At 30.1% G+C, this 24,844-nt stretch overlaps 1 protein-coding gene across 1 annotated transcript in view; it reads left to right on the top strand.

The window, feature by feature from the left end:
- LOC107454903 (protein turtle) overlaps window positions 1-24,844 on the top strand; it is a 973,849-nt gene that overhangs the window by 632,317 nt on the left and 316,688 nt on the right. The window contains exon 3 of the mRNA XM_071184031.2: window positions 10,741-10,779. Coding sequence (XP_071040132.1) covers window positions 10,741-10,779 — 39 coding nt within the window. The remainder of the gene's footprint in view (window positions 1-10,740; window positions 10,780-24,844) is intronic.

Below are 24,844 nucleotides of genomic sequence, written 5' to 3' on the forward strand. Positions count from 1 at the left end.
AATCTTTCGCAAGTTTTCCGATGCTTAACAGAAGTAAATGAACTTCTTAGCAGGAAGTATGATTTCATTAGAAAAATAACTCTTGGAATTATAATGCCTCGCAAAATCATCGCATCTTTAATCAAAATTTCAGATTTGTAAGAGAGTACTTCAAGAACTGAATCCGAAATGGAACTAACAACAACTTATGGATCCGTCGTAGCAGTAATCCTTTTAATAAAAAAGTTCTTGGTAGCGTTTTTTTTTTTAATTGTTATGTCTTTTTAATACACGGAATTACTAATTTATTATATTTCTTCCAAATTTTGCGAAATAAAACGCAAGAGGAACTCAGTACAAGACAAAAAGTCATGATTATTCGCAATATAAGCCGGTCACACTTTCATAATAGTTCAGATATTAACCTCAAAACCCACAATAATTGAACTTTTTCTCATTAAGTATGTTTTTATGAGAAGAAGAACACTCGAAATAATAAAACCTTGACAGATCTTTGCTTTTTCTTTAGTCAAAATTTTAAACTTGTAAGAGATTCTATCAGGAACTTGTTTACAAATTGTGTAAAAAAGCAGAACAAACCAGCAATAAATAAAAAGAGAAAATTTTTCCTATCCCTCCACAAGCAAGCATTGGTTCAATCTCTCTGAAGCAAAAGCTTCCTTAGAGAGAAAAAAAAGGAAATGAAGTTATTTTTACAAGGTAGCATAACCTTTTGCCTTTATCAGTATTTACAAATCTTTATGCCGACCGGCCTGTGTAGGGGGCAGGGAACTGTCCTTGCATCAGAAAGGTCCTGGGTTCGAATCCCGGGAAAGGCATGAATGTTTCTTTCTCTCTCTGTGTGTTCTATGTCCTTTCTCTTTTGTGTGTGAATGTGACTTGCCCTTTAAACGGGTTGTGGGAATGGCGTGGCAGAAATCGAAATCCCGGCCATAGATGGTACCACTGAAAAACAGGAACAATCGCACCCCCACTGCCTAAACAGGCATACGACAAGAAAAAAACAAGTCTTTATAATAAAACCTTTCTTATCAAACCTTTATAATTTCCTTTATCAGTATCAGTAATTAGCTACAATCTGTACTGTGCTTTAGCCGAAAAATATACATAGGGGATCCTTCCCCTATGCATATTCTAGTTTCGATAAACCCAGTAGTGGTTGGGAGGAGAAGAGGATGAAAACTCATTTCAAAAATCTCTGATGCTGTGCCACTAAATGTTGCTTTTTTCCTTTATATACAGGGATCACAGCAAGCTTTGGGGGCCGGTTTTTATTATGTCTATCGAAGCTAGTCTCCTTCTCCTATGTATATTATTTGGCTAAACCACAATAAATAGAGTTTTTCTTAGGAAGTATAATTTCAAGAGAAAAATAAATCTCAAAAATATCAAAATCTCGCCAAATTGTTTGTATGTTTCATCAAAATTTAAGATTTGTAAGCGAAACTTTAAAGAGTAATTTAGCTGAACCCAAAACATAACTTACCAACTAATTTCAAGCTTACTCATTTTAATGAAAAACTGCTAGGTAACAACTTCCGTTTAACACTTCATATCACATTCTCTTCGTAATCTCTAATTACTCTACGTTTCCACACATTTCTGCTAAATTACTCGAAATGAAACGCAAGGAAAATTTTCAACGGAAGACGAAAGAGTCGTATAATTAAAACTCCCGATTATCCGCAATAAATCGACCACACTTCCCTCTCTGCTTCAGAATTTAATCTTAAAACCACAAACCCGCGAAAACATTTCTGTTCCCCCTTGCGTCCACCATTTTAAACTCCTTAACTCTAGCTTCATTTTAGAGGACATAAATTTAAGGATCTTTCCCGAACTCGGAGAGAGCGTGCTCCCACTATTCCGGATATTTCAACGCACAAACGTACACATAAATATGCGCAAAACCTAAGCAGGAATTTTGCACCCACACACGAGTGGGTGGACAGTGCGCGTGAAAAGGTATTATCTTACCCGACGCAGAAGGTTACATAAGAGGAATTTCTGCAATTTTCGGGTATCTCTAATCTTAACTAATGACACCCTAGGGCTCAATTATTCATCCAACTACTAGACCAAGAGGCATTTACACGTTCAACTCTACGCTTTAAAGGGGAGAAGTTCGTTAAAATGAATGTTACATTCAACTTGGCAAGGTTTTACGGGCATTTGTGCAGGGTAAAAATATAGCAACTTAAACTGTGATAGGGAGAAAATTTTTCTGCCGAGGAGTGAATTATATCCGATTCTTGTTTCGCGCTCCGAGAGCATTTGTTTCGCGATTAAAATTTAGTACTTGTCAAGTCGGAAACGCATTTTTCCTGCAAAACCCTCTTTTGTGGAAAGTGTCTTATAAACTTTTCCCTCGTGGCGTGACTTTTTATTATTTTTTATAAGATCTATTTGGTCTTAAATCTTTTACCTGTTTTATTCTTGTAAAGCATAATAAAAATAGGAAGAAAAAAACATGATCCATTTATTTATTACTATATGAAAGATTCGAGTTGAGGATAAATATTTCATAATCTTATATTATATTGTTTACTTAGGATCAATTATTACCATTGACAACAGAATTACTCCTGAAATAAAAAACCGACTCTATTTGGCGAATAGGGCTGTCTATGGGTTGAGAATATTTATGAAATCTAGGTTTCTTTCTAGGAAAAGAAAGTTCTTAATCTACAAAACTCTTGTCCGGCCAGTCTTGACATACGCCTCTGAAGCTTGGACAATGACAAAACTGGAAGAAAATTGTATCGCAATTTTTGAGATAGGAGATTTTGCGGGGTATACTTGGTGGTGTAAATGAAAACAATAACTGAAGAAGGAGATTTAACTTTGAACTGTACAAGATTTATAAACAACCTGATATTATTAAATACATAAAATAAATGGAATGAATTGGATCTCTCACCTGATTCGAATGAGCTACGACAACACAATAAAAAAGATACTGCTTTTTAGACCCACTGGAAAAAGAAAGCGGGGAAGGCCGCGGTTAAGATGGGCTGACACTGTGGAGTCTGATTTTCTCTCAATTAATGAAATAAATTGGAGATCAAAGATAAATCGGAAGTCTTCATGGCGAAATCTTCAGAGGAAGGCATTGGCTCACATTGGGCTGTCCGGTTAACTATGATGATGATGATGATATTATATTGTATCTTTTGTTGAAACGTGTTAATGAGAAGCCACATTGCTTTTGAAACTCATGAAAAATTTGAGAATAAAATCCAAATGAACTCGAATTCTTAAAAGTTTAAACCCTTATTTGCCTTTACATTTAATTGTACTTTAAAGCGGGATACAAAAGAAGAATTCTTGGAACTGCACAAATGAAAAACAGAAAAAAAAATTAAAGTTATTTATGCCCTCGAGTACCTCTGGTGATTATTAATTAGGTTAATTTCAAATTTTAGTTCTGCCTTGAAAAAAATTAATATCTTTTTTTTTAACAGTAATAAATATTTTTTAGTTTTTTTGTAATTTCCACAGGATAATTATCATTAGTTAAATTAACATTATTTTTAAAATTCGAATATTTATCAAGTTGAGCCACATGAATACTGAGATAATGTCTTCAATATTTAAGTTTTCATTTACTCCTTAATTGTCAACTTTATTAAAATCTCTATTTTACGTGATTACTTTATTTATAAAAATCTATTTTAATTCAAAGATGCTTGATTTTCAATCTGAAAAAATGAAATTCAAATTAACTCCAATGCCCAAAAGCAAACACTGCATTTTCAACCGCACTCAGAAAGGAAATTAAATACAACAAAAAAAATTCTTTACCTCGTCCATTCAAAAGCAAATCTCTTTGAAACGAAAACACTTTCATAAAAAGTAATGAAGTTATTTTAGCAAGTTAGCACAACCAGTACCTTTTTACCTTTGGGGCTATACCACTAATTACAAACCAAGATATTACGAGAAAACAATTCAACGTAAACAAATGCGAGAGCAAAATTTCACTTTGGAAGGAATTCATTTTCCTTAGAAGGTTTGAAATGAGTTTAAAAAATAATTTTTGGAGAGAATATCTTAATTAAGTGCTAATTCAAAACAAAGGTATTAAATTTATTTATTTTGTGGAATATTTTTAAGAATCAAAAGATTTTTAATTCTAAGATTAATTTAGTGTATTTGAATGTGATTCAGATTAAATAATTTTGCGAAAAATATTTTGATATTGGTGATTTTAATACAGTTTTAGTAAATTCTAATATTTCTTAAAAAAATGAGGAAAGAGAATGGAGAAAATTTGAAATTTTCGGATAATGAGCAATATTTCTCGATGAAAGTACGGGAAGAAGAATTGTTGGAAAATTGCTACAATGCTTTTTAAAATGCTTAAAATTTTTAAAAAAATAGTACTTTTGCGACTTACTTCGAAAATTAATATGTTATTTTTCCTATAAATGAAACAAGTCATTCAATGGTGAAATGTGATTTACTGACAATTTTTAAAAAATAAAGAATGCAAAATACTTTTATCATCAATAATTTTATATTTTACTATTTAAAGATAAATTTCATTTGAGATTTTAAAACTTTTCATAATCAGTAATAGAAGCAATTGCAATTTAATTATAATTTTTCTGCAAATATTATAACATATCTACAATAATTTTGAATAAAATCTCCCTGTTTGTTTCATTGATTTTGGATTTAATGTCCAGATTTGTCGCTTAATTCAGTGTGTATAATTTCTAAATAAGCAGGAGCCTCTAAAATAAACACTCTAAAAAGTAAATGCAAAAAATCTTATTCACAATAATTGATTATATGCGTCTAGATGCGTTCAGAAACTCGATTTATGCGTTTGAACAAGAAGTTACGTAATTTAAGTGAAATTTTCGTTACTATCGTTTCGTTTCTCTATATTTTCTCCGTAATTTTTTAAAATATATAGAACTTTAACAAGATATATATGGCTGCTTAATTTTTTAGAGTATGCTTACGTGTAATTATATTAATCCTTTCAAGAACGTGATCTTATATATGTAGTCACGCGATTCTCCCTTCTCGGCCCACAATATCTATATGAAAGGAGCTTTCTGACTCTAGCAGCTCTAAGTCACACGGGCGGAATCTACAGGCAAGGGTCATGGAGCAACCCCAAATTAAATTTATTAATGTGCTGTTAAAAACGTTTAAGAAACGTTATAATTTTTGTTAAAAATATAATATTTTTGAGTCTTAAACGTTGAATATTAATTGCTTATTTAATCGTTTCGTTTTTCTATTATTTTCTCCGATATTTTTTAGAGTATATAGAACTCTAAGAAGATGCGTATAGTTGTTTAATTTTTTAGAGTATGCTTACGAGTAATTCTTTCAAGAACGTGATCATATTACGCGATTCTCCCTTCTCGGCCCACAATATCTATATGAAAGGAGCTTTCTGACTTTAGTGGCCCTAAATCACACGGGTGGAATCTACAGGCAAGGATCATGGAATAACCCCTAATTAAACTTATTAATATGCTGTTAAAAACGCTTTAAAAACGTTATAATTTTTGTTAGATGTACAATAACTTTGCGTCTTAAACGGAGAATATTCATTGCTTTATTATTTGAAGCTATTTATAATTCTTTTTGCGATAAAATTTAATAAAACTCGATAATAATTATTTCCTTTATAATTAGGATGTGAATTATAGTATTACACTCCATATGATCATATATATGTAGCCACGAGATTCTCCCTTCTCGGCCCACAATATCTATATAAAAGGAGCTTTCTGACTTTAGTGGCCCTAAGTCACGCGGGTGGAATCTACAGGCAAGGATCATGGAATAACCCCTAATTAAACTTATTAATATGCTGTTAAAAACGTTTTAAAAACGTTATAATTTTTGTTAGATGTACAATAACTTTGCGTCTTAAACGGAGAATATTCATTGCTTTATTATTTGAAGCTATTTATAATTCTTTTTGCGATAAAATTTAATAAAACTCGATAATAATTATTTCCTTTATAATTAGGATGTGAATTATAATATTACACTCCATATGATCATATATATGTAGCCACGAGATTCTCCCTTCTCGGCCCACAATATCTATATAAAAGGAGCTTTCTGACTTTAGTGGCCCTAAGTCACGCGGGTGGAATCTACAGGCAAGGATCATGGAATAACCCCTAATTAAACTTATTAATATGCTGTTAAAAACGTTTAAAAAACGTTATAATTTTTGTTAGATGTACAATAACTTTGCGTCTTAAACGGAGAATATTCATTGCTTTATTATTTGAAGCTATTTATAATTCTTTTTGAGTTAAAATTTAATGAAACTCGATAATAATTACTATTTTCATAATTAGGATATCAATTATAATATTATACTCCATATGATCATATATATGTAGCCACGAGATTCTCCCTTCTCGGCCCACAATATCTATATAAAAGGAGCTTTCTGACTTTAGTGGCCCTAAGTCACACGGGTGGAATCTACAGGCAAGGATCATGGAATAACCCCTAATTAAACTTATTAATATGCTGTTAAAAACGTTTAAAAAACGTTATAATTTTTGTTAGAAATATAATAATTTTGCGTCTTAAACGGTGAATATTAATTGCTTAATTATTTGAAGCTATTTATTATTCTTTTTGAGTTAAAATTTAATGAAACTCGATAATAATTACTATTTTCATAATTAGGATATCAATTATAATATTATACTCCATATGATTGATTTACTGCTGGTATTAATGTAAACAGCGAGATTCATTTATATTTTGTTTTCTCGCTGACAATTTTTACACACAGAAATTATATGTTCCTGAGAAAAAAATTTGGCGCAAATCGTTATTTTCAGTTATTCTCGATTTTCAGAGCAAAACTTCTTTCTTTTTACTTTCTATTTTGGTGATTCTGGACAAAACTGTTTAATATTGCAACGTCTAGTTTTTGATTGAAAAATGGATTTACCGTACTTTTCGTGGCGCTAATCACTAATTAGTAACATAGCTATGTCTTTGATTTTCATAACATAATTGGGTAAAGTAGTCGGTTTTTATACATAGTTAGTGGATTTTTGAAAGTGGGTTTTGCATTTATTGTGACAAAATTTTCCTGATGATTTTAAACAATTAGAAATCACTTTAATTGGGAACAAAGAAATAACACACTGAACTCGGCAGAAATAAAATGATTTGTAAAAGAAAAAAAAAACTAGAAGGTGCGTGGGTTTTAAAATGACCCCATTAACTGTTAAGAACGTCGATTGAGGGAGTATGTCGGAAATTCCTTTTAATTATTTGCAAAAGGCAGATAGAGAATAAAACTCAGCTACTAATAAAACTGTGATCGACAGGTGTATAGTTTTTCAGGAAGAATAAAGTACTTAGCGAATGCATGAGATCATAATATAGTTTTCTTGGTCCTCCCTCTCTATTGTACTGAAACATTTACAAGAAAAAAAATAATTTAAATATTTCTTAACAATCCATAAAAATTTTCTTGTGACTTTAAATTTTAAATTTCGGAGTATATATTTTTTTTAATTTTAAGCAAAACTATAGAAACATTGAAAGTCAAAGTTTGCAGTGTTTCATAAATTTTGCATTTTTAAACAACAAGTCCTAAAAATGCGAAAATCTCGATCACCAAAGAGCTAAAAAGAAAACAAAAAACGTTACAAGAATTCAGTCAAGATTTCCATGTGTATATTTAAATAAATTCAAATACGTAAGGAAAACAATTTTTGATTTATATCACAAAGCATGTAAGATTGTGAAAATGTAATCGAAAAAATGTAATATCTTCTTTACATTGAAAAACATGTATCTCGCATGAAATGTTTGAGAGTAAAAAGAAAAAAAATGCCTATTTTATCTTACTTCCCGAGAAAATACGAAAATTTAGATATTTTCCTTTTTCAGAGACATCCAAATTTTAGTTATAAAGCTTTACCCGATATCTTTGTTGTTTATCTCCGTACTTTTGAACTGTAATTCACCCTTTTCTTAGAAACAGGAGCAGTCTACAGCGGGCACGCGAAAACATTGAAAATGTATACTTTGTAGTACGACATTTAGCAAACAAAACTAGTTTTTCTGTGTAAACTTTTACATTTTTTGAATAAATCTGCTTCCTACGCTCCTGTCTGTAACTATTATAACAAGTTTAGAGCTAAAAATTTATTTTAAACCAGCCATATTTCATATTTTTCATTATGTTAGTAAAGAGTATATTTTAAAGGGATATTTTTTGATATATGCGAGCAAGAACTTTAAAAATATTTATCATAAATTTGAATACATGAATTCTTATTTTAATAAATTAGTATTTTTACTAAAAACATGGGAAATTTTCAAACACCTTCACTGATTTAATTAGTCTTCATTAGCATTTGAAATACTGTATTATAAAAAAAATGAAACATTTTGTACATGAAATGTGCATGGGGTGTAAGGCGGTAATGGCGTACTTGCGGCTATTGTGACAGCTAAAAATGAAATTTTTAATTTTTAATTTGAAATTTTTCAAAAATTGTTTCTCAGATTCCTAAAAGTGTATTGCATATGCTGTTACCTGGCAGTTGTAAATTTTAAGACAGTGTATTTATGCAAGGAGAAAAAAATTTTGGTAATTTACCGTCTTTGTATGGTAATGACATTTCTAGTTAAAAGAAATCATAATGCTCGTAATGGAACCTAAAAATACAGCATTTAAACCATGCATTTGGTAATTTTTTCGTTCGTACTTTGATGGTTTACCAAAAATAATGGTTTTGAAAATTATAGTTCTAATTACCACTCACTTAGTCAAAATTCAAAACAGAAAAGTGCATTTACCAGACTAATTGGATTTTATGCCTTAAATTGAAATACCATGGAATGTAGATTTATTGAATTTATTTGAACTGTAGTTACATTCAAATTTCAGTTCCAATTCAGTGGTGAACATTTCTCATGAGTTAATATTTTGATATATATTTTAAGAGTTACTCTCATATAAGAGTATTATCGAAATACGATATTCTTTCGTTATACCATACACGTAAATCGCTCATCTATATATATATTTCTCTTACACGGCGACAAAAAAAAGCCTCAATACAACTCCCCGAATGGCAACGCTAGAAAATCGACCAATGATTGCTGCTAAAAATGTCACATGCCAAATCTAGCTGAGATGGCTCAACATATAGCGCTATTAAAAACGGAAACTGAATTAACCGGAGAGAGCATAAGCTAGGCAGAAGTGAGTAGTCTTTGTCGATAGATCTCTATTTTAGTATTTTGTCGAAAGCGCTTTTTTCACGAATTTATATATTACGAATTTATTTGACGATTCTTGATTTATATCACGAATTTATTTGTTTTACTAAAATTTACTTGTTTATGCAGGTTTTTCCATTGCAATTCACTTATTTCAATTTTTAATAGACTTAATTATAGCCAAAATTTTAGCCTTTTTAAAGAGATATCAGTTTTAGAAATTTTATCTTAAGATTTTATACTACAACACATTTCTAATAGGTTTAACGAATTACATGTCATTTATTTGAATTCAAATTTATTTTAATGGCTTAGTATTTACTGAAAGGATGTAATTTTTTTTTTTTACAAAAAAGTTGTTATATGGATTTGAATGATTGCTTTGAATTATTAGAATTTTGTGCATTTGCAATGAACTTAAGTTAGTAGCGAGCGAAGCGAGCTTAATTTGCGAACAAACCATATAAGATTGCGTAGCAATTTTTGGGGGTTGGCAAGCGTTAGCGAGCTGGGGGCGCAGCCCACTAGTTCAGTTATATCGATGTAAAAAGAGTAATCGACGTCATAATGAATTGCCGGTTTATCAACAAAAATATTTGCATTTTTTAATAATTATTTTTTTTATAACGGTAGGCACTGAACACTCGTTCTTCGATTTGAAAAATGCCGGAAGTGCTGCTATTGAACGTTATCCGGTGGGCACCTTTGCACCTAAGTCAGCAGCATTACTAAAGCCACCGCCACAATGCCACAGATACCCTTTCACATAGGGTAGGCTATATTCACACATCACATAACAGTGAACAACCCAGAGAGAAACATCCATATTCTGAGAGGGATTTGGCTTTGCAATCAGAAACGCTGGCCTCCTCGGAAGAATCTGGAAATGCTTTAACGTAACACGGTGGGCACCTGTGTACCTAAGTCACGGACGCGAACCCACGTCACGCTGCCATAGATACCCGTTTGTTCAAAGGGGGGTCACATTCACGTATCATACATAGAGAACAACACGGAGTGAAACATACATGCTCTGAGCGGGATTTGAACTCGCAACCATGGGCTTTGCTGTCAGGCACACTAACCGATCGGCTACCTGGCCGGCAATGTATAATTTGCTTATTTCGTAATCTAGCATTGTATCAAAGTGTATCAGTGTTAAAAAAGAAAATTTTGCGCTCATAATTTGTAACCCACAAATAAAGTAACCGAGCTATTTTATCATAAGAAATTTATTCTTCAATTAGCTCCATATACGTTTTTTTTTCTTGTATGCAAGCTAAAATTAGAAATGCAAGCGTCTCATAAACAAACGAATTTTACGCTTGTATTCCTTGCGATTGCGAGCTTTCGAATTTTTATTTTTGTCTGGCAAGATCGATATTATGAAATAATACAGGGAGCAAACATGGTATTTGAAACATCTTTGAGAACTTTGTACACAGTGTATTTTAAAACCATAGTGAATTATAAAATGATTTTTTTACTTTTTAGGGGAGCCTTCTGATTTCGATATCAAGTCAGCACTTTCAGGTAAGTTTTGAAATTTTGGCGCTCTCATTATTTTGGTAAAACACTTCGTACTGAAATAAATTATATTAAATAAACGATACTCGACTATTCAATAACTAATTTGGGTTTTCATGAATAATATTAAAGGAAAAAAAAACATTTGTTTTTAAAAATTGTAGCAGTAATTTTAAAATAACTTATTTATATAAGTTAATAGCAAACAAATTTGAATTTAAAATCATTTAAACTCTACTATGTGATTTGAGTGATTTTCGGTAAATATAATTCGAATTATAAATTAAAATAGTAATATTGCAAACCAATTTGGAGTCTTACGAAAGTATTTAAATTGTTTACTATTCGTCGCACAATTAGCCGATGGCATGTTAGTGACCATTTTGAAATCTGGATAGAAGTATTTGCAGCTCAGTGGTCAATATCATGTGTGCTAAAATGATGATCTTTACCAGCTATATACAGATTGTATAACAAAGGATTGTTTAACTGGGCAACAAAAAAAAAACTGGGCAACAAAAGAAGACAGAGGAATGAAGCAAATGGTATGTTTATTGTGGAAGGTGTAGTATTCTGCTCGTAAATTTTGGAATTTATTTACGAAAGTTTCCAATAGATGGCACTGGAAGCCACCGTCACAGTGATCAGTTTTAGCATTACAATTTAAAAGGAGGTTCATGTACGGAATTAGGAGGTTTAAGCCTTTTTTTCTCTCATACATCGTGTACATCTGGTTCAGGAATATCATAGGTTAGATTTTAGTACTTTGGCTTTTGTATTTTTCTTAAGAACTCTGCGCAGCGTACAGCACTATCTGTTGGCACATTTTGTATTTAAATTCCGAAACTTTTCCATGAAATTTTTACAGCCTCTGTAGACATAATGTTTGTTTCGTTCTTTTATAATCATTTATTCTTGAGATGTTTATTTTTGAAATAAGTCTGTTCATCATTGGACAAAATGTACTATTTAGAAATTTGAATAAATAATGTTAACCAACAAAAAGTTTTAATTAAAAAATAGAATTCAATAGGTTGGTTATAATAAATTTTCATGCAAGGAATTTGCATTGCCAACTTTTTAGATAAAAATATGACAAATTACGATATCATGTGTGTTCTAATAAATCCATAGTAGTAGCGACTATTCCAAATGCAACCTTTTTAAAATAAGTTTTAGAAGGCTTTTATAATTTTAAAATTTAATATTTTTTGTAATTAATAGTTACAATTGCAAGTAATACCATAATAAAAATTTATTAAATAGCAATTCAGCTATTTTTATATTCATCGATAAAAATTGTAATAGTATTTATCATTTTGATACAAATTTTTTTAAAAATTTATCATGATTTTAGAAACAAGCATTTTGCATTATTACTCGAATATTTTATGAAAAAAACAAAAATTTTTGGTATACAGCGGGTTCTGTATTTTCTTTTTAAACAACTAAAAATAAACTGCATCAAATTAAATCAATTATATGAAATTTAGAGTAAATTATTTCTTGATATTATAATTTATGCGGACTTTCAAAGCATTACTGGATTTATTAGTTCTTAACACATAATATTTCATAAAAGAATATAAATTGTTGACCACATTATTAAAGAAATATAACAAAATGTGCCCGGAACACAACAAGATAAAAATGGAACTACACGATGAAGAAATATTTCAAAATAAATATAATGCATAAACAGTAAATAAAATATTTAAAAAATGCCACTATCTTTTCTTTCTCAGTCGAATATAATTTTTCTACAGTCAATAATTAATATTTTCTGATTTATTCTGTTGCACACGTATTTAGTGAATTATCCCGCTTTCGATTAAAAGTAATATAAACTAACAAATTATAATAATTTATTACAATTCATTGAAATTTTTATATTTGCTCGTTACATTATGCGCGTTTGCAGAAGCATTTCTATAATTATCAATATATGAAAAAATGTTAATAAATTTAGCTTGAAATTATATACAAAGTAATATGTCAGAAATAAATTATAGCTTTACATAAATAAAACATTAGAAATATTTCTAGACTCATTGAATTTAATTTGAACTGCATTTTAATAATTTAAATAAATGGTTTTTAAGCATGAAATACATTTAAATTATAGTTTCTACATTTATAACACTACTAAGCAAATTAGTTTGACAAATAATATACTCATTTATTTGTATTCTCATAAACTCAAATATTTCAGGTACAATTGCAATAAAATTTTACCAGCATAATTGAAAAAAAAGTATTTGTTGATATTTAAGAGGTCGGTTTAAAATGCCATTAAACTATACATAAAGTCTTATCTTTATGTTGCTCATCATTGGAAATGCTTTGAGGCAAAAAATAAATATGTAAGCTATTACAGAAAGGAGATTGCAATGGTTTATTGAATATTTGCAAATAAAGTAATAGTTAAAAGATTGAATAGTTAAAACTATCGCTTTATAACTTGAATTCCAGGCTAATGTTTTGCTTTGCTAATATTGTATAGAAAATCACTTAGGATATTATGTTGAGCTATTGTTTGGACCAGAATCATAAACTATTAAAACTTACTAAACGTTATGTTTAGGTTATATCTAACTAGTCCATAGACATTGGTAGGAGTTCTATCATTTGGTTATATGAAACGTATGAACTAGTTAAATCTAAATCATAAATACAATGTTTGGTAAATAATCATCATAGCAAAAATTAAAATACTGGTTTACTGATAATATAAATAATCATTAAAAAAAGATTTTATAATTTAAAAAAAAATAAGTCATGAGATTAAGAAATAATTCTGATCTAGAATTCATGTGTCAGGTGATGAAAGTTTTGCCCCTGAAATTCTAGGTATTAGTTCAAAATTTTTCCGATCGATGGCATTGCAGTAGCTGATCGAATGATAGCGGGTTCGAGTATGTGTGTGCCACTATTCTTACAGTCAGTTGTTTGGTTTACAGCTGATGGGGATGAAAAACTTTGGAATGTAATTTTCATGTTAAAAATGTTCAAATATGTGGTTTGAAGGTATTTTTTTTAACATGGACCTTTACTATCTGCAGTTAGAAAGAAAAGAATCTAGGCTAAATAATGCAAGTTCTTGTTCGTGCATATAACCGAGTTCTTCATTAACAGAATTACGGAAAAACCCCGTTTTCCCAGGGTTCTTCTCTAAAGGGACTTTCTTTCAGATATTCCAATGTGTTGTTCGTTTTTTCACAAGTAAGTCGCCCACCCTATAGTGTTCGCTTACTATGAACTATACTTCGATTCTTTGGGTTAAAATCTGGGTTTCTCATCAGTTTCACTTTCCAAAGTTGTATCTCAGTGGTCCCCATGGTGTCACAGGAGGAAAGGCTTTATATTTATGATTCGAATAGCTGTTTGCAAAACTTTATTTGCTTTATTTCAATAAAATTCCTCGGGCTCTCGTACCATTTTCTCACCATTTTTAAAGAAACTTTCCACTTTTTTTGTTTCACGTTATAGTCCTGATAAGAAACTTGACATTTCTATTTATTGGATTTCAAGTAGATTTTCATTCCACAATGGAGTGATAGATAAGATGAAGTTCCCAGCAGATCTGCGAAGTCAAGCATCACTGGATGCGGTCATTGTGAGGGTGACTGACCACTTGGATCAGCCTGCGAAAGAACTGAGGGCATGCGGTATTGATCTTCGCTAAACTATACTCAAACGTAGTGCTCGACTTCCCACGTAGGTCATCGAGTTGCAGGGGGGCCATGCCCTCAGCCGAGGATCAAAATTGTGATGGCATGTCTTCGGATCATCCTTAGGGATGTTTCTCAAAACGTCGCTAATAGCCCGTTGTGCAGTTCTAGTGCGACGTAAATTAACTACTACTATTACTACTACTCAAAAAAATTATCACATAAAAAATTTATACAGTATATACTGGCAAACTATTATGCATGATATAAATTAAAGCGCAAAACCTCACTATGTTAAATTTTAGTGTTTTTTCCTCCTAGTAATAATATAAAATAGTTAGCATTGACATTTTTGATGTAGAAACGAAAAACTAGGAAACATAGAAATCATCACTAAAAAAATGTGTCAAAGACACGAAATGCATCGTAACTAGTAAAACTAAATAAATCTAGTTAAGTCAATATAAGTCCTTAGGTAATAAATATCGCACTTTTAACCTTCTCTAGATTTATTAGGTTTCGAATGACGCATGAAATTTACACCTAAAAAAGCTGCAGCTCTCAGACTGAAAGAGTGTAGACGCCGAAAATTTGTCTGCGACATTTTTATTAGTAAATATTTTTTTTATTATTTTTTATTTTTTTATTCGGAAGTCTGCTTTTTGCACCGTATAAATTGTATAAAGAACAATTTTATTTCCGTATCTGGAAGGTTAATTCAACAAATGAAAATAGTGCTATGTCGCCAATGTGTATGATAGTATTATGGAATAAAAATTTTCATGTTCCAGAAATAGCAGACAAATTCAGTATTATTCTTTATATGTTCAGCATTTAATCAAAGAGATCTTGTGTACAGACTTAAATGAAATCATTATACAAATTAAATCGGATTCGAAAATATAACTGTTTAACTGGAAGCAAGATTAGAAACAATAATGTTGGTTCATACTCATACATTTTTAATCCTTTTGCTTATATAAGAGTATATATTATTATTTTTTTCGATGCTTGATTTCACTCTTCATGAATAATTTATTTGAAGAAGGTATTTAATCAGGTTGAAATCCTTTTGTATGGTGTTTATAAAGCATTATCTAATCAGACCTAGTATTTCTTATGGGGACTATAAGGAAACATAAAAAAAAAATATTTTTCGTACAGTATTTGGCAGAATAATTTTAGATCTTGAAAATGCTTTTGTTTTCAAATAAAATTTCAAAATGCTAAATAATACTTCGTGATAATCCTGGGAATTTTTTTTTACATGAAAGAATTTGTACCTTGATGCTTAGTTATACTAAAATATTTATCTAATTTTAGAACTTGTCACATGATCCTTGCAAATATTTTTTCATTGAAAAATATTTCAGTTTTATTTAAGTTACTTGATTTTTACGTTTTGCGCTTTAACGAACCAGCAGTTTGTTTTATTTTCAACCGAAAACATATATTTTGAGTGGTATTTGAGTGAGACTTTATTTAAAAAAATAATAATAATACTTTTAGATTATAATCATGTAGTTAATCTTTTTTATCATTATTTTCCATATATCAAAATTAAAATGTAATATTTTGTTAAAAAAAGTGATTAATAAATGAAAAAAAGCTTAATTTATTGCTTTAATTTCTTAGAATAAAGTTGTAAATGGATTTTATTTATATAATTTCTATGCATTCCATTCTCTTATATTTACACTAATAGCAATGTGTAATATTGAAGTAATTTTATTTATAAGCTTTTCATAAGATCCATCAATTTCATTTCTTTAACTGTACATTATTAAATTTTCGACTGAAAAATTATTTTATTTTCGCTACTTAGTTAAATGTTAAACTTGATTTGCGATTTATAATATAATTGCACTGTTTTTCTATATTTGCTTCAGTCTGAAAAAGAATATGTTTCTTATGCATCGCTAGACATATTTGCATTTAAAATTTTGGCTTTAGCTTGTGAACTATAAGGGAAAATGCTGTCGAAGTAAGGAGAGATCATGTGAAATAGGTACGTGAGGAGGTGATTTATAGTTAGCGAAGTTCTCGCTTCCTAGTGAAATAGCCCTATTTCAATTTTGAGCGATTGCTAGTCGATTCGTTAATGTTTCAAGTTTGAAGCGATCCTAGTACTTAAGTAAAATATTCGAAGTTGGTGTAAATATTAAGGATTAGATTCCATCCGACATTAGTCTGACGGACGGAAATTTTCTTTGCAATGTAATTTAAATATTAGCTTGTTTCACTCAAAATGTTTTCCACGTTGGTCAGTTTGTTGTTGACCTTTATTACACTTGAATCACAAGCCATAGGCTTTTCGCGAATTAGGTCAAGAAAGTGCGCTTTTAGTTTGACAAAGAGCACCACTAGGGTGAAAATTCATCTTAACTCAATGCCCCACTGATAGATGGCAACATCACTCATTCGAGAGGTCGCTTCTTCAATTTAGACATAGATCTGAAGTGAAAGAAAATTTTCCTTAGATCCATGTACCCACGTTTCTGATCAGTGAGCGACCACGGTACATTCGATTCCACAGCAAGTTTGAGCTACTCCGCTCGTACATGCACAGCTCGTACATGAGATATACGAGCATGTATACCTCATGTACTCAGTTGATCTAGAGGAGTCGAGGATTGAACCAAGGCCACTCCGGACCTGTGTCCGACTCTTTGACCCCTGGGCTGCCACGGCCTTGGTTAGTTTGTCTCTAAACTTGATCAAGGAATTTCCTCGACTTCTGGGTTGATGTGCTAATCCGATACAGACTGTTAATTCAAAAACGGTTACGCAAAAATAGGTAGAATAATATTTTATTTTGAATTAAAAAGTGTTGAACATCTTCAAGAGAAATTCGTACTCTCAGTAAAATTCTAACAATGCATATATTTTTCTTTTTAAAAAAGTTAATGTTAAGAAAAATGTTTTTTTTTCTAAAAAAATTAAATAAATGCAATGTATGAATAACCCCCGAAACGACAACTTAATCCTTATGTGGCCATCGCAGCTCAGTGGTTATCTCTTGATGTCCACCTGTCGTGAGATCCCGCTCCCATCGGATGGTAAGGGGGATCAATTTGGATGGAGCCGGGGCGGCGCAAACTACAGCCCCGGTAATCTTCTCTGTCTGTCTGCATCCGTTATAGACCGCAACAACAATGCGGATATCCGATACAATGGAAACGAGAAAATTCCAAATAGAGTTCGTGTGAGTGTTCGTTCGATACTTCGAACTTCTCTTGGCCTTACGGGTAATGCGAATTTGGTATATCCAGTGAAATATGCCTCGTTTTCCGGAACTTGGACCGTAATTAATTTCGCAGATAAAAGGGACTTGACCTTTTATTTTGCTGCTTTTACTCGTGGAGGAGGATTTACCTTCGTTATTTTAGGTACATGTTGGTAAATGGGATAGTTGTGTAATAGTTTATCTTAGTAACACTGAGTAACAAATTTTTTGTTGCATTTATACAAGTGCTTGATCTTACCTTATTCGAGTGCGAGGTTTTGCTCCAACAGCTGCAGTTATTTTTTTCAAAATGTTTAGTTTAGTTTTTTGCTTGAATGTAGAAGTTTATAGAGAACGTATATGTTTATGTGCATACATATATACATGTTGCTCATTTAAAAATAACATCTAAGACACAAAAAAATAACATATAAACTTAACGTATCGTAAACAGATAGGTATTATCGCCTACTTACTACCACTTCCCATGTAGCAGAGATGTGAGGAAACTTATTATCCTCTCTCGTGTATTTTAAACAATCCTGGTTTTAAACAATCCATGTCATCAAATTGCGTAACTGTAGCTTGTAGGGAGAAGTCAAATCAAGATTTAAAATTAGAGGCACGAAAATATTCAAGATCTGTTCGAAAATATCCATTTCAAAATACAAGAGTTCAAAAATGCAACAGAAAACAAAACAAAAAAAGGTTTTTCGATATAATTAATGTACAGGATAAGTAATTAAAATTAGACTCCATTGATGATTAAGATGGGCCAAATTTCTTTTTCGATAAGTGCCTCCCAAAAGTTGAATATGGACTAGTATAACACTCGTGAATTTTTACAGAATTTTTAAGGAAGCCGGTAGGGCATATATCAATAATTTCGAAACCGACCTTTTTCGATGCACCTTTCCGGAGAAGCTACTTATGATATTGTTTGAAATTTTTTGAGATATTTTAGATTGTATCAGTTATATGCTGTGATAATATTTTAGCGTTAACAGAAATACTTTTTGAGTTATGAAAGACTTTTGCTCAAAAATTAAGAAAATTCTTAGGAAATTTTGAATTTGTAATTATTTTGAAAAAAAAATTCTGTCAAAGATATGTATTAACAATAATCATAGTGTTAACATGCATATATAAATATCCTGTGAAAAAAATGAGGCAATGTCTTGTTAAGATGCTGAGAAAAGGTACATCTATAAAGATCAGTTTAGCATTATTGGTATATGCCCAACTGACTTCCTTTACTGCGTCATTTTCACTCTCCGCAAAAGCTTTGAACTTTTGAAATTTTTCAAAAAACAATTAATTTTTGTAAAAATTTCAAATTTTTAAAACCAGTCATATAAAAACAAATTCAAAAGTTGGGTTTTGAATAAAATATTACTTATTCATCTTTTTCAGAAATATTTTATCTCCTTGCAACATCTGTAAAAATTTTAAAATATTACAGAAAAACAGCAAATTTTAAAAAAAATCACCTAATTTAAAAAAAAAGTTTTGTAAGAAAATAAAAAGTCTCGCAATTAAGTGTTGTGTATTTATTGAAATATTTCTCATGAATTGTTTTGAAATTTTTATGGTTCAATTTCCTCCTTCCTCAGTAAGGAATTTTTATTTATTTATTTTGCGAAGTTTTATTATTTATTTTTCATTTGCGAAGTTTATTTATACATTGCGAAGTCTTATTTATTTATTTTTTATTAATTTCTCTATTGTGAGGTTTGCAAAATTACAACCAAAAGTCAACAAGGGAAAGTACATCATAGGTTCCCAGAAGTAGTATTGTTGTTGTTGACGCATATGCTTGTTCAGGCAGAGGGGGTGCGATTGTTCTTCGTTTTCCAGTGGCGCCATCTATGGCCAAGAATTCGACTTCTGCCAGAGATAGTATTGATTGTTGGTTTACATTTGATTCAAAATCACATCACAGCACATGTTATATTTATTGAAGCTAATTCCATTAAGTTTGTCGGTGAAGTTAAGTTACTTTAAGTAAACTCAAAGGATTTGTTCAGCGTAGTGATCCATCCAGCATTTGGAAGTTTTCCAGGGCTTAACGACACCAAATTTGGTGTATATTTATCAGAGGAAACTGCTTTATTTATGTTCATTTGATATTTTTGGTTTGTTCTGAGATCAGAAATGTCACACTCTCTCATTTTTGGCAAACTTTCTTCAATCCCCTGAAAATTGTTAGTGAATTGGCGAAATTGAAGATATTGGCGGTTGACCAATATCTTGCCAATTGGTCTGAAAACTTTTTGTGGACTCACTGTTGGATTATCCAGGACGTAATTCAACTTATACCACTCACTGGTGATCTTTTTCGAACACATTTTAAGCAGACAAATATCACCTAATAATGCACATTTACCATAATTCGGTCGCAACCCAAGTTCGATATGTTGCGAATTAGCACTTGCTTCACTATTTAGAAAATTTGAAATCGATTCCTTTATACCAGACACTGAAGGAGTTGATGGAAAGATGCGTCCAAGTTACATAGTTCCTGAATTATCGAGGTACATATTTTTCTGTTTTATATCTGTGATGGAAACGACCATCTCTTGTCTTTTTCATGACAAACGTTTTGTCTTTTCTTCCATCAAAGTAAATATCTTGAAGTTTGATTTTCTACTCCGTTACCTAATTTCAGTTTTCTTTGATTCCTTTGCACTTTAAATCTTTCTACAATAATCGAAGAACCTTTGTTCATGGTAACTTCATCTTTCCTTTTTCTTCTTCGTATTTTCCTTTTGGTTTCTATTTTCGTTTATACATTATTAACTATTGTTAAACTTGAATACATTATTTGTTAAATTTTAATACATTGTTTCATTGTATTACATACAAATATACAAATATATTTTTTAACATTTTAACTAATTTTGATTAAAAATGGATTACCTCGAAATCCTCTAATTGATGCCTAACTGGAAGAGAATAGGGAACAGATAAATTATTAATTCAAATCTACGAGAAACAAATTAGAAAGAAGGAATTTAAAGCGATATTATTCTATTAATAAATGCATCGGCTTAAAAATCTTAATTTTCGATTTGCGCCAAACGAATACTTTAATACCAGGCACAGAAAGGAAAATGGATTGTTTCGAATTTTTCCTTTTTAGAAGTCGACCTCTTAATTAGAATTTAGCGACTCCTCACGCTCTTTGGCGTGAAACAGGAGCATTTATTCTACTAAGAGAAATACATTTAAGCCTTTCCAGTAGCTTAATCTAAGTAAGGACGAAGGAAACTGCTATTTTTGTATCTTGTGAACAACGAGCTACGTATCGGGGAATATCCCGTATGATACATTTGTGAATTAATCTCTTGTAAAACATTAGTGAAAACAATGTCACATCCTTTCGTGTGCCGGTAACGAGATTATATCTCAAAAACTACTGTATGATTTAACATGCATGCATTATACTTTTTTTCGTTATAGAATAAAAAGATTTATAACTTTTATTAAGAAAATGCATTAGGTTTTTTTTCAATCTAAAAGCTACTGCATCTCTTACTTACATGTGAAGCAAAAATAAAAGAGCTTGAACTCAATAAATTATCATTTGTCTTACGGACTTTCTTTTATTAACTTTTATTTGCATCTTTTTTATAAATATATTCATTCTATTTTTGCTTGGTTACTGAAAACAATGTTGACACATTACCTGAACTTATTTAAATTAATTAATTAAGCACTTTTTGGTTAAAAGTAGCTTGCATTAGGCAGACACCACGCAAAAAGTGTTTATTGTGCCATTTATATACTATAATTTGTTACATTTTCCTGAAGAATAGACATGCAAAAAATAGTAAGGAAACATTTAATTAGATTATATAAGGATTTTATATCATTAATCTAATCAACTCGGCGGAATTCTGCTGTTGAATTTATCTAAATATTTTTTTGTATCAATACAGCTATGGCATTTTAAGTCATGTTTTATTAGTTAATTCACTTTGTCTTATATTACTAATTATTACATTAACTTATTACATTAACTATTACGTATACACCTTTGCAAGTTAAACAAATTTTGTAGAAAAATACCGAAACAAAACACTTGAAATAAATCACAGCAAGTAAAAAGTAATAATTTACTTAAACATATTATTTTGCCAACATTCACTATATTGTAAATATAATTGTTTTGATACTTATTTATTTTGCTTCAAGAAAAAATTTTAGCTAATTTATATAATTTTAAATTTTCATCAGTCTGAAAAATGAAATAACAATAATAAAAAATAGTTGAATTTATTTATTTTTTGTTTAATTTGCATTTTTATCGACTGCTATGGCGAATTAGATAAGTATTACATTTCTATAATTAAAATTCAATTATATAAATGCAGGCGTTGTTTTGCTAAACATTAAAGCTCATTATAATATGTTTTCTACCAGCTGTGGTAGATCAGGGGTTGGAGCTCTCATCTCCCAATGATGTAACCCAGGTTCGATCCTAGCGATGGCTGGCTTAGCGAATTCCGCACCCAGCTCGCACCGACCACAGTGCAGTCGTGAAATATCCTCAGTGGTAGACGGATCATGGGCTAGAGTCTCCTTGCCGTCAGGCTAACCGGGAGTTCATGGTTTTCTTCTCTCATATAGCTCTGCGGGTTAGTTCCATCAAAAATTCCTCCACGAAGGCAAATTTCTCCCAATACTTGATCCAGGAGTTGCCTTGTTATCTGGATTGGGTTCAAAATTATAAGGTTACGGAGTTCAACATTAATAGTCGTAAATCCAAAGAATTGGGTTGGCTGTTCAATGATGGTTATAAAATTTAAAAAAAAATCTAATGATACGGAGTTTTAATTATGTTGAAGACGCGTATCAGACTTTTGAACAACTCTGTCCTATTTTAACAATTTTGATCACCAAGAAGATTTTTTAAATTATATGGGGAAAAAACAGATAAGAAAAGTGCAAACCTTAAAGAGTTAAAGTAAATGTTACCAGTTTCATAAGAAAAAAAAACTTACGGATAATGACTTACTTAATTTGAATCCTCTCATTATCTTCTCTTTGATTTTGATCTTATATATTTGATTATATTAATAATTAACTAACATTAATTTAGATCAAAAAATATAAACATTTATAATTGGTTCCCATCTCTTACACATAAAATGAATAATTTAAGGATATTATTCCTCATTATATGCTAATTTAAATTTTTTTAACTTAAGTATAGTACAATATAGATATCTTTAGATAGAAATATAACAATTTTTTTTTAAAACAAAAATATGAATATTAATTTCAAACGCCCACAATAACTAACATTATAGTAAAAATGATTCAGATGATAGAAAAAAATTTGAGTATATAAATCATTCTATTCAAGAAAGTCATATCCGAGCATAAGCCATTAAATTACATAAATTATCTTGTTTATCGGTTTTTTTGCCGATAAAAAAGAGCCATTAGTTTACTGGGTTTATCTAGCGTATCGGTATTTTTTTATGATTACGTCATATTTCTCTGAAATTTTGAGCCTATAAACTTTTAAATGAAAAAAAAATTAAATATTAATATTTGTTTTTAATTTCTGATAAAGGTATTTAAACTTTTGGCCATTAATGTATTTGGAAGAAAACGTGTGTTGTACAACAGTGAACTTAAATATTTTAGTAATATGCAATAATATATCTAATGCCTTGCAAAATTATTCTTTTTTGCTTAAATTGTAATAACATACAAAAATGTGTATTAATAAAGGTATTAAAAAGAATTCTCTTTAATTTTGAGAATTCACCTGTGTTCTGTTAACCATGTAATTTAAGTGCAGGTATCATATTCGATTATTAATTAATTATTTTCGGTTTTGTTTTATCCCAAATGTGTTATTATAAATTTGCAATTAGCGCAAGTAAAAAGAAAAATATTCTAAAAATAGATTATCACTGTAAAAAACATAACTCGCAGTTATTATAAGTGTGTTTCGTATTTGCAAAATTTAATACAAAAACAAATAACATAGTAATATTTTTATAAAAATGTTTTCAGCATATTTATATTGTACTATTTAGAATATTATAAAATTAAAATTAATAGAAAGATATAGTTGGAAAGAAATTAAATATATTTCTATCTTGTGATACAAAATTCAACTGCTTTTGTGTTTGCCATGCATTTTTCTAGTAGGCATTTTTAAGAATATAGTCGTAAAAATTTAAGAGAAATTTGCTGTTTTGGTTTTATTTAATTCCAAATAAAACATTATTAAATTAAAAATTTTGTCTTGAGGAATTAAAGTTATTTTAGATACTTACTTAAATCCAAGCATTTATTTTAAAATAAAATATAACAGTTTTTTTGCAATAATAAAACATAAAATTTTCTTACGAATATATTTTCTTAACGCTAAAACTGCAATTTTTTAATTATACAAAATTGTAAAGCAAAAAACGAATTTAAATGGGTTTTTTCCGTGCTTGAAATGGAAATTTTTTTGCGTGTACCATGCAACTTGTATTACAAATACGTTAAAGAAATACTTATTTTTTAAAAAAAAAAAAACAAATTTACAGTTTTTGGTTTATTTGAACCCAAATGTGTCATTATTAAATACGAATATTGGAGTAAGAGCTTTACTTTGAAATTTGGTCAAAATTTAAGAAAAAAAAAAACTCCTGATTATCAAGCTAATCTTTCAAAATTATAAGATTTATTTCAAAAAACAGACTTTATTTTGAAGTTGCATTATTCAGAATTAAATATTTTATAGTGAAAAAGGAATTTGACGGATTTCTGTGTGTGGTTGGAATTTCAACTATTTTTGGTCAATAATTTTCTTTTGGTCATCATTAAAGAAACACATCTTATAATAAATATATCATGCACAATTAAAATATTTCTTACAAAAAAAAAAAAAAAAAAAAAAAAAAAGCGTAACCTAGTTATGTTTTTGTAGAAAGGTTTTCTTTAAGTTGAAATTATATTATTTAGAATAAAATAATACAATTGTTGTTCCATGTGAAGGTCCGCCTTTCGTTTGACAAGAGAGCAAACAAGGGTGAAAGTGCGTATTATTAACTCAGAATGCCACGGATAGATGGCGGCACCAATCACTCGCCAATCTGAGGCATATTCCTCATTTTAGATATAGATCAGAAGGGAAAGGACATTTTCTCCATATCCCTGTATC

Source organism: Parasteatoda tepidariorum, chromosome 10 (genome assembly GCF_982258835.1).
Source record: "Parasteatoda tepidariorum strain Cologne lab strain chromosome 10, Ptep-v5.0, whole genome shotgun sequence".
Classification (NCBI taxonomy): domain Eukaryota; kingdom Metazoa; phylum Arthropoda; class Arachnida; order Araneae; family Theridiidae; genus Parasteatoda; species Parasteatoda tepidariorum.